General features: G+C 43.5%; 1 protein-coding gene across 5 annotated transcripts in view; it reads left to right on the forward strand.

The window, feature by feature from the left end:
* Positions 1–12,151, forward strand: part of SHC3 (SHC adaptor protein 3) — an 85,245-nt gene that overhangs the window by 54,689 nt on the left and 18,405 nt on the right. For all 5 annotated transcript variants that reach the window (XM_061626092.1, XM_061626098.1, XM_061626085.1 and 2 more), the window contains 3 exons: positions 2,949–3,000; positions 5,722–5,848; positions 7,253–7,409. In XM_061626092.1, coding sequence (XP_061482076.1) covers positions 2,949–3,000; positions 5,722–5,848; positions 7,253–7,409 — 336 coding nt within the window. The remainder of the gene's footprint in view (positions 1–2,948; positions 3,001–5,721; positions 5,849–7,252; positions 7,410–12,151) is intronic.

Genomic DNA, 12,151 nt, shown 5'->3' on the forward strand with positions numbered 1-12,151 from the left:
AACGAGCAAAGTCAAGGAAGCTCTTAGAGGCAAAAAGTCTTCCTTCAGAAAATGGAAGTCTTGTCCAAATGAAGAAAATAAAAAAGAACACAAACTCTGGCAAAAGAAATGCAAGAAGACAATAAGGGATGCTAAAAAAGAATTTGAGGAGCACATTGCTAAGAACATAAAAACCAACAACAAAAAATTCTATAAATACATTCAAAGCAGGAGACCATCTAGGGAGACAATTGGACCCTTGGATGATAAGGGAGTCAAAGGTGTACTAAAGAACGATAAGGAGATTGCAGAGAAGCTAAATGAATTCTTTGCATCTGTCTTCACAGTGGAAGATATAGGGCAGATCCCTGAACCTGAACTAACATTTGCAGGAAGGGATTCTGAGGAACTGAGACAAATAGTGGTAACGAGAGAGGAAGTTCTAGGCTTAATGGACAATATAAAAACTGACAAATCACCGGGCCCGGATGGCATCCACCCGAGAGTTCTCAAAGAACTCAAAGGTGAAATTGCTGATCTGCTAACTAAAATATGTAACTTGTCCCTCGGGTCCTCCTCCGTGCCTGAGGACTGGAAAGTGGCAAATGTAACGCCAATCTTCAAAAAGGGATCCAGAGGGGATCCCGGAAATTACAGGCCAGTTAGCTTAACTTCTGTCCCTGGAAAACTGGTAGAAAGTATTATTAAAGCTAGATTAACTAAGCACATAGAAGAACAAGCCTTGCTGAAGCAGAGCCAGCATGGCTTCTGCAAGGGAAAGTCCTGTCTCAGTAACCTATTAGAATTCTTTGAGAGTGTCAACAAGCATATAGATAGAGGTGATCCAGTGGACATAGTGTACTTAGACTTTCAAAAAGCGTTTGACAAGGTACCTCACCAAAGGCTTCTGAGGAAGCTTAGCAGTCATGGAATAAGAGGAGAGGTCCTCTTGTGGATAAGGAATTGGTTAAGAAGCAGAAAGCAGAGAGTAGGAATAAACGGACAGTTCTCCCAATGGAGGGCTGTAGAAAGTGGAGTCCCTGAAGGATCGGTATTGGGACCTGTACTTTTCAACTTGTTCATTAATGACCTAGAATTAGGAGTGAGCAGTGAAGTGGCCAAGTTTGCTGATGACACTAAATTGTTCAGGGTTGTTAAAACAAAAAGGGATTGCGAAGAGCTCCAAAAAGACCTCTCCAAACTGAGTGAATGGGCGGAAAAATGGCAAATGCAATTCAATATAAACAAGTGTAAAATTATGCATATTGGAGCAAAAAATCTTAATTTCACATATACGCTCATGGGGTCTGAACTGGCGGTGACCGACCAGGAGAGAGACCTCGGGGTTGTGGTGGACAGCACGATGAAAATGTCGACCCAGTGTGCGGCAGCTGTGAAAAAGGCAAATTCCATGCTAGGGATAATTAGGAAAGGTATTGAAAATAAAACAGCCGATATCATAATGCCGTTGTATAAATCTATGGTGTGGCCGCATTTGGAATACTGTGTACAGTTCTAGTCGCCTCATCTCAGAAAGGATATTATAGAGTTGGAAAAGGTTCAGAAGAGGGCAACCAGAATGATCAAGGGGATGGAGCGACTCCCTTACGAGGAAAGGTTGCAGCATTTGGGGCTTTTTAGTTTAGAGAAAAGGCGGGTCAGAGGAGACATGATAGAAGTGTATAAAATTATGCATGGCATTGAGAAAGTGGATAGAGAAAAGTTCTTCTCCCTCTCTCATAATACTAGAACTCGTGGACATTCAAAGAAGCTGAATGTTGGAAGATTCAGGACAGACAAAAGGAAGTACTTCTTTACTCAGCGCATAGTTAAACTATGGAATTTGCTCCCACAAGATGCAGTAATGGCCACCAGCTTGGATGGCTTTAAAAGAAGATTAGACAAATTCATGGAGGACAGGGCTATCAATGGCTACTAGCCATGATGGCTGTGCTCTGCCACCCTAGTCAGAGGCAGCATGCTTCTGAAAACCAGTTGCCGGAAGCCTCAGGAGGGGAGAGTGTTCTTGCACTCGGGTCCTGCTTGCGGGCTTCCCCCAGGCACCTGGTTGGCCACTGTGAGAACAGGATGCTGGACTAGATGGGCCACTGGCCTGATCCAGCAGGCTCTTCTTATGTTCTTATGTTCTTAAGGTTGTTAAAGCACTATAGGAAGGAGTGAAGTTAACACTGGCACCACATCAAACCATAGTAAATTGTCTTGGGTGGTCAAGTGACCATCTATTGTCCATGGAAGCTAATGGAAATGGCCATCTACAGAAGCAGTGTATCCCTGAATATCAGGTCTCTGGAGACAAAACAATGAATGGCCCCACCCACCACCATTTCAGGCCAAACCTACTGTTGTGTTGTGATGTTCATCATCAGGAACAGGTGATATTCTCTCAGTCCGTAACCCACTGATACCCACGACACTCTTGAAATCACATTCCACACACACAACTTGCAAAAGCACTGAATGCACTTTCTGGAGAAAGCATTCGGTTTCTCCACTTACAAAATATTGGCCCATTTCAAATGTAACAACAAATAATGGTTTGTTGCTTGAAGAAAAGAGCATCCACTAAAGATGGGAATACAAAATGCTTTTTAATTGTCCTTTGAACGCATTTCAATAAATATTGAAAATGATGGCTCAGTTTTCAATGGTATCTTAGCCTTTGAATTGATAGTTTTATACAGAGGATCTGCTCTATTATTCTGTAGGGTTGCCTGTGCAGAAGTTTCTGTCTGTCTGCCTGACTTAATTTATCTACAAGCTAATATCTCTATTTGGATGATATTTAAAACATACTTGTCACCATGGTATCCAAGCCCAGGCAACCAGTTGCAAATGCTTGAATGAAAAGCAGGGCACCTTTGTTCCAGCATGAAAAGAAAACTCACATATTCATGGTAGATGTTTTTCTCTTTTCCCACTTTCCCTATCTCCCCTTCTTCTGCCAACAGGATACAACAGACTATGTTGCCTATGTAGCTAAGGATCCTGTGAATCGTAGAGGTAAAGTACTGCTTAATGTTCAGTCTTTTCCTTTTGAAAATGTAAGATGCTTAGATTCTCCTCAGGGTACTGTCAATAATGACTTTCAGCAGCTATCTCTATCACGCACCATATTTATCATTTATTCTGCTCTTTCTTGCCTTTGCATCCCACCCTGCCTCCAAAGAGCTGAGGGGCCAAACTAGATGAGGCATTGGAGATCCCAGATTGGATCTCCCATCTCTTTAAATTTTAGGAAATAACAGCTGCAGAGGCAGAGGGCTGATTTGGAGGATGGGGATGTTAACCCTCTCCCTTATGTCATTCCCTCAGTGAACATACCCCCTTCCTGGAGCTGCTTTTTGTCCAATTAGATGAAACATGTGTACACAAGTGTATGCCCTGGCCAATGGGCATTCAGGTTTCCGAGGTACCATAGAGATGAGTACGGCAGACTCAGCCGTAGGTTTACTTAAAAGGAGACAGTTTATTGAGTAACTTTCAACCCACAGGTGTACCCAGTACGAGTGGAACAAACTTGCATGGTTTTGCACAAACCGCTGCCACAGTCTGAACCCCGAACTGGGTAGCAAAGAGCATTTTTATAGGATACACGTTTACAGCACAATAATAAGCAACTAATTAGACAAAGAATTACATCACCATTTTCCCAGCATCATACAGCATAACAATAGCTGATAAGCTGCATGTCCCTAATTGCCTGGCAGGGACTTAACTACTCCAAGGCCTACCCTATCTGGTTAACAAGGCACCTTCCCAGCATCACACAGCACTCTTGGCAGAGCATCAGAACTTTGCCTGTTAGGAACCCCAGATTAGACTCCAGGTCTGAGCGAATACATTGACCGTCCCTGGACCTATCTTCCTGCATGCTTAGATGCTGAATGCTAAACTAGAGCGAACTAAGGATGGGGGGGGGGAAATACAAGCCCCCCTTGCCTACAGGCAGCTATTCTGCTGATATAGCTGCTGAGCTTTCCCACGGGCCGATACAACAAGGCAGGCAATATACTGGAGAAAAGGGTTAACCACCCCACCACTGTGGTCCCAACCCAGATTCCCCCGTCCACAGCTTCTCTTTGTGAAAATGTTTAGAGATGGGATGATCATAGATCTCTGTTGTCTTGACTTAGGGAAGGGCCATAATTCAATGGTGGATCATCTGCTCTGCGTGCAGAAGGTCCCAGGTTCAATCCCTGGCATCTCCAGGTAGGGCTGGGAGAGACCCCTGTCTGAAACCCTGGAGAGCCACTGCCAGTCAGGGTAGTACAGACAGCAGTAAGCCAGATGGATCAATGGACCAAGGCAGCTTTCTATATCTACTTAGGCCTCACAATGCTTCATGAAGTAGGTCTGGCAGTGAGTCACTAACTTGGTCAAAGCCATCCACTGGGCTGAATGGAGATTAGATTTGAACCTCAGTTCCCGTTTATCTGAAATGTTAGGAAACAGTTCAGTTTGCATCCAGTAGGTGATGATTACAAGGTTTACCTTAAGGAAGATTGCTCATTCAAAGGGATTCAAATTGTAAGTTCTGCATAATTCTCAGCACTAACAATAGCCAATGTGCTGAGCGACAGTGAGTAATAAATGGCTGTCACTGGCTGATGACCAGGCCGAGAAGGAAAGAGCGCTGCATGGTGGGATTGGAGACCGGGTACCAAGGTCAGCACCGTGTGTCCAATGAATGGCTGGCAGAACCCTGTATGGGCACAAGCCAATAACACCAGACACCAGGGGTCCGCAAGCCAGCACAATGGTAACCGTGTCACCTCTACCTCTAACGCATTATGCAACACCTGTTAGAATGAGTTCCCCTCCCCCTTAGCTGCAAATATAGGGAGAAGTGAGATATTTATGCTTTTTCTAGGGTTCTGCTTTCTTGAAAAGCAGAATCATTTGCACATGACATCTTGCAAAGTGTATCCTTTTCAAAACTAAGCAAATATATGTGCTTGTGCAAAACACCAGTTCAAGCAATCACCTAAACTCTGGGCTATTAAGAAAACCACTGCTTAGTTACTAGCTCAATTGCCGTGAGAGGAGCTGCTCTTACTCAGAGCTTTTGCAAGGCTCTGCTCTTGCAGTTGTATTAACAAGTAATAGTTAACTGGTTGTACTTAATCAAAAAGCATAGAGAGAAGTAAATAATTTGTAGCCCATTAGATGATATTGATGACAAGCGAAATTTGTACAAACTACTGCAGAGCATGAAGAAGTATTAGGATGGAAGGTAGATGAGCTAGTAATCTGCTTCTCCATTTAAGGTATGGTTAGCTTGTGGCTATCTACATTTTGGAGGAGTCTAGGGGTGGCACAACAAACCTTTTGGTTTTGCAGTGGGAGGGAGACAATGGGAACTGTCAGTTAAAAACATGTAGGTTTTGAAAGATTTGTTAAAAAGTGGAGCACAAAAACCATTTGGCATCATGACATCAGAGTGGGAGGGGAGCTCAGGAGGTGTGTATGTGTGTGCGCACACATATGAGAAAAATTTAGAGTTTTGGGGTGAGGGGTTGGTAACCCCTGTTTTAAAAATAAGTTTCATATACTAGAACTATGATTTTAAATTTAACCTTTGCCATCTTTTTTTAAAATGGCCATAGGTTGTAATTAGTTTTTTAAAATTATGCTACATAGAGAATAAAGGTATAAAACCTATTATCACTTTCTTTAAGGATATACTCTTGAATACTTTTCTTGTTTTTCCAACACTTTCAGCTTGTCATATCCTCGAATGCTCTGATGGCCTGGCCCAGGATATTATCAGTACCATAGGACAGGCATTTGAACTTCGTTTTAAGCAATATTTGCAGTGCCCCTCAAAGATTCCTGCTCTTCATGATAGGTGAGCAAGTACAATAGGAGTGGTTGCTGTTTTTTTAAGTGAAGTGCTATTTCATTCAAGAACTTGTGAAATAAAGGAAAAACTCATTTGCGCAAGAGGACAACTGGCCGCAGATATTTAAAACTAATTATTGTTACATCTGTTCCAGCCCAAAGAACAAGGCTTATATCTCTGGAGCAGCCTTCCTTGACCTGATGTCTCTCAGATGTTGAACCTGAACTGCCACCAGCCCCAGCCAGCATGACCAATGGTCAGAGATGGTGGTTGGTGTAGCCTAAAACAGCTGGAGAGAACCAGCCTGGGAAAGACTGCTCTGGAGGCTAACTTGTGTGACCCCGTTTTCGGCCGGGGGAGGAGAAAAGACACAATGTCTTCCTCCCCTGCCCCCTCCCACCATATGTTTAAATATGGTTTTTTAGCCTAATTAACTAGCCTTAATTAATTGGTTAATTAAACATGAGCCACGCACCCAAGCATATTTGGGAGTGGCTCTAAGCTGGGGTGGGTGGTCCCAGGGTCAACCCAGGATGGGCCGGCCTGATGCCCTCCCTCCAGAGTAGAGCCACAGGATGGACAGGGGTGTCTGCACAACCCTAGTGCCCATACTTCCTCACACAAGAGAGGAAAGACCGAAGTGTTGCAGATCTCAGCCAGGACAGTGGTAGAACTCCACATATGCTGCACAACCTTTGAAGAAGCCTTATGATAAAGGTTGCTAAAATACAGTATCTGTATCTGCTATAAAAAAAATTTAGGAGATGCAATAGCAGTTTTCAGTGAAACAGCAGAATTTAAGTCCAGTCTTTCTTTTTTTGTATTTTATATGATGGGCTGGGGAGCCTGTGCCCCCCCCCCCGGATTGGCCATGCTGGCTGGGGCTGATGAAAGTTGAAGTCCAAAAACCTCTGGAAGTCCACAGATTCCTCTCCCCTGATATATGATATGCAAACCTCAGGAGAGGAACAGCCAGCAGAGGGTGCGAATGGAAACAGAGACACAAAGATAAAGAAGTACCTCAAAGGATGATCCTGGTTCCTCATTTAGTGACTAAAATAATAGTTTTTATGGCTAAAAGAATTCATGATAAATATAAATGCCCAATAATGCAATTGTATTACATGTTCATTCAGAAGTAAGTCCCAATGAGCTTTATTGGACTTAATCCCATGCGAGTGTGCATACAATTGCACTGTGTTACTCAGAATATATGCTGGTCAACTAGGAACCTGTTGACGCAATTCAAGAGCTCCCTCAAACTTTTGGATCATGTCCATAGGTGAATTCTATAGTTTATATAACAAAAGAACAATTGTTAAGGAACTGTGAATATATCTGCCCCATTTTAGATGTTAGCAATTAAGTAGACAACTGAAGAAGCAAAATAACAGAGCTTCTTTCTAACAGAATGCAAAGTTTGGATGAACTTTGGATGGAAGAAGATGGTGAGGCAGCAGCAGAGCATCCCTATTACAACAACATTCCAAACAAAATACCTCCCACTGGGGGCCTAGTGGGTGCAAGGCTCAAAGCCAAGTTCCCTTCTGTTTCAGATCCTACTCAGGTGGGTAAACCATTCCTAGCTTGGTTCCCTTAGTTGTTATTTTAATGGACTGAAAATAGCTTATACAGCTAATACAATGATAAATGGAAGTGTTTAACATATTGTGGTTCCTTTAAGCAAAAGACTATAATGCACCAGCTCAAAAGACATAGAGCCAGTTCATACCCTTACTGGATAGCAGTCCTCCTCCTCTCCTATATAAAACACATGGATGGATAAATAAGGCACACACTCAACATGAATGTCATATGTAATATTACATCATGTCATACTACATATGTAACCCTGGTTAGTGGGATTGTCTCTTCTGGCCTTCTTAGGGAAATTGGACCGCTGTGTTTATAGACCTTCACCACAGAGCACTCATTTCACCTGTTACAGCAGTGTAGTGGAGGAGTGGGCACCTGCTGTTCCACCAAAAAGGAACAATGTTGCTGAACAATGTTGTTCCATCTCCAAGGCCACTGGGCATCTGCATGTGGGTTTAACCTTTGAACAGGACATATGCCAGTGGTCACTGGCCTTTTTGGGCCAGCAGGCCAGAGTTTATTCTAACATGCAGCTAGACAAATTTTGTGAGGGTAAAAAAAAAATTGTGCAGTGTGAAATAGGGTTTTGTGCAGTTGAGCATATGGAATTTAATAAGAAGTTAGGTAGTTTCTAAAAAAGAAATAGATGAAAAAAAGAAAAAAGAAAATGAACATAAATATTGTCACGTTTATCTTATATCTTATCTTATACTACTATTTTATGGTAGTATTATACAGCCACGTGAGTAGCTGTATACTATAGCCAGCGTGGATTCTTCACCCTCTGCAATGTTAAATTGAAAATACTCCCATGCCATTCTGATGCTTCCCAGAAGCTCATTTCAAAACAAAACCTTACAAAACTCAGAAACGCTTCCTTAACAGCCCTCTAAATTTTCATGGCAATACACAAAACAATCAGAGAGAATAGAGAATTCAAAGTCTAAAAAGAGGGGGGGGAAACTCCAGAGCCCTTTTGGACTTTTTTCTGTCAGAGTTCTTATAATCTGTTGAAATTCAATAAAAATCAGCCGTGTTCACAGAGTACCTGTAATCCTATTACTGACCTTGCCCCATACTCTGACCTTCATGTTCTGCAGTTTAAAAGTTAAAAAAAATGCCTGGCTGATTTTTAATTAATTTAAGAAATTTTCATTGAACTGAATGAAATCATGTCTTCTCGATCGTCCCAGAGTGCAGAACATGGAATAATGGGCTCAAGTTGCAGGAAGCCAGATTTCAACTGAACATCAGAAAAAACTTCTTAACTGTTAGAGCCATATGACAATGGAACCAATTACCTAGAGAGGTGGTGGGCTCTCCGACAGTGGAGGCATTCAAGAGGCAGCTGGACAGCCATCTGTCGGGAATGCTTTGATATGGATTTCTGCATTGAGCAGGGGGTTGGACTTGATGGCCTTATAGGCCCCTTATAATTCTACTGTTCTATGATTCCATGAATGATAGTGTTGGGAATGCTCAGTAAGAACCAACTGTCAGTGTTCTAGAAGCCAGACTCACAGCTGCTTCGCTTGCCTAATCAGGGGTCCACACCCACACCAGACTTTACTTTCACGTGAGACAGTCATGGCTTCCCCCAAAGAATTCTAGGAAGTGTAGTTAGTGAAGGGTGTTGAGAGGAGATTCCTATTCCACTGACAGAACTCCAGTGGCCAGACTGGTTTAACAGTCAGCCACTCTGATTGAAGGTCTGTGAAGGGAACAGGGTGTCTCCTAGCACCTCTCAGCACCCTTCACTAACTACACTTCCTGGGATTCTTTGAGAGAAGCCATGACTGTCCAAAGTGAAATAAAGGCCTGGTGTGGACGTGGCCATGAACAGCTTTGGTTTAAATTTGGGTGGGAGGCTACATGTGCCCGCTGTAGAATAAAAAGGTGAGGGAAACGCTGAAAAGCAGCGATACTGTTCACAATATTTTCCTTTTAGAAAAGAAAGGGGCTTCCCCTCTGCCCAGTGCCCACCCACCCAATCTCCTTCCCTCCCCTCCCTCCATGCTCCTCCCCCAGGTCAGTGTTGGACTACGACCTGGGAGACCAGGGTTCGAATCCCCACACAGCCATGAAGCTGACTGGGTGACCTTGGGCCAGTCACTGCATCTCAACCTCAGAGGAAGGCAATGGTGAAACCACCTCTGAATGCCGTTTACTGTGAAAACCCTATTCAAAGGGTCACCATAAGTCGGGATCAACTTGAAGGCTGTCCCATTTCCATTTTCAAACATGATTGCACAGAAATGAATCCCATTGAACTCAAAAAGTATGCAAATGATCAAACCCTTCCTCCCTTCTTCTCCCTCCTATCCCCTCCCTCTTGCCCCTTCCCTCCCCCTTCTTTTGCCTCTCCCTCCCCATCCCCTTCCAATCCCCTCCTTCCCCTATCACATATTCACAGAAATAGAAACAAAAGAAAATGGTTTTCTATAGGAAACTTCACTGAAATTGCAAAGTAAATCAAGCATATTTAAAGTGACCATATGAACCATATCAACTGTCTTAATAATGTTGCTTCCTCCCTGCTAAAACAAGATCAGCACAGCACATATCTTCTTTCTATTATTTGGGCTGATTGCAGGTGTTGCCACCACTCCCCATATGCTCAGAGGCACATGTTACCAAATTCTTCCAAGCTACACTGGAAGTGGATTGGACTGTGAAAGACCAACCCAAATTTGTACTGCAGTCCAATATCTCAGAGGTCAGGTCTCCTGCTCCCCTGGTGCATTCACTATAGCTGTCCAATTTCCCTGCTTTTTAAAGTTTAATAGAAATATCTGTGGGCTATAGGTACATTCTTAAACCACAAGATTTTTTTGCCTATTAGTGAATAAGTTTTTGAAGGTTTATCTTCATAACCTTATACTACCAGTCAGTGCTTTTTGGGTGTAAAATTGAGGAGCTGGTATTCATATCTTGATAAAAAATACCATGGGTGCCAGCACAAAATGGCATGGGCAGCAAAAAAAAAAGTTACCAGTACTCTGTACCAGTGAATACTGTCCAAAAAAAGCCCTGCTAATAGTATAGTATGGGGCTGACAATGTGCTGGCTGCCTCTGCTGTAGGAAAAATGCTTAGAATAAACCCTACAGTGGGCACATTTTGAATTTTGAGAGAGAGTGCTGAGCAGGGCCAGTTCTAAAGGGCGGCCGGGTGGGGCACTGGCCCGAGGGCCCCTGGAGCTACAGGGTGCCCTCTGCTATCCTTCCGCGATCCGCAGAAGCATCCGCGATCCACGGAAGCATCCGCGGACCGCCATCCCCCCACTTTACTTACCTTTCCATTGTTTTTTGCTGCATGCGCAGATTTGCCATCAATCAAGATGGCAGCCAAGGTTTCCTTAAGGGGCTGAAACCTCTGCCGCCATCTTGGTTGATGGCACACATGCGTGCTACATGTGCGCTACACGCGCACATTGCTGCCATCAACAGCAGGCTGGTACCCATGGGCCCCGGCATGCCTGGGGCCGGCCCTGGTGCTGAGGGCACCAGTTACAAAATGGTTGCCATGGGGCCAAGGCATGTCACAAAATTAGAGAGTACAGTTATTGCTGCTTCTCCCCCATCCCCTGGACAACCTCAAGTTTACCATGGGAAGTCAGTCAGCTATGTCCTGCTGGTCCTCCTGATTGTGGAGATACAGCTATTGAAGGCACAACAACCCTGCTTTCCCCAGTGCTAATCTTCAACCAAAGCCCAGGTTACCATTCTGTACACACTATATTTTCTCATTGACTAAAAACACTGTCAGGCTATCATGGCCTTTCCTTCGTTACTGTTTTTCTAAACTAACCCCCTCACCTCATATGATGTAGTCATTTCTTATATGGAGGGTGGCCTCCCAATTATTTTGGCTATCTTTTAGTGTACCTTTTTCTGCTGTACAATATCCTGTAGTTGGTGGCCACATGATTGATTTGTATGGGACATTATGATACTGGCAGGTTCACTTTTTTATTCCTTATAATCTGTAACGTCTTTTTCACAGTTGCTGCACACAGGGGTCACAGTTTTCATGGAACTGTTCACCGTGACCCCAATATAGTATTTCTAGTTAGACCCTCCGTGGCGCAGAGTGGTAAGCGGCGGTAACGCAGCCGAAGCTCTGCTCACGGCTGGAGTTCGATTCCAACGGAAGGTAAAAGGGGTCGAGGTCCACTCAGCCTTCCATCCATCCATGGTCGGTAAAATGAGTACCCGGCCTATGCTGGGGGCTAAAGAAAGGCCGGGGAAGGAACTGGCAATCCCACCCCATATATACGGTTTGCCTAGTAAACGTCGCAAGATGTCACCCTAAGAGTCGGAAACGACTCGCACTATAAGTGCGGGGACACCTTTACCTTTTAGTTAGTCTTTACCATCTCAGACTCCATCAGTATATATGTGAAGTCAGGATTTTTTTGCCCCAAATGTGCATCACTTTATACTTTTATGGAAGCAACTTTCCTTAAGTTACTGAAATTGATCATGATATGTATCTATGCATATTAAGTTGATTGATATCAATGTATAAAACTCTTTCATATGCATTGCCCTCTTCTGTATTGATTGTGTTATCTTGAATTGATAATTATGATACATTTATTAAAAAGATGGCATGGGGTGGGGGAAGAAAAGTGCTTTGTTCCTTGCTTTGGTACTTTGTATCCATAAAGCACTTAATTGCATTAGGAAGCAAAGTTTTATACATAGCCATC

This window comes from Rhineura floridana, chromosome 1 (assembly GCF_030035675.1).
Source record: "Rhineura floridana isolate rRhiFlo1 chromosome 1, rRhiFlo1.hap2, whole genome shotgun sequence".
Lineage (NCBI taxonomy): Eukaryota > Metazoa > Chordata > Lepidosauria > Squamata > Rhineuridae > Rhineura > Rhineura floridana.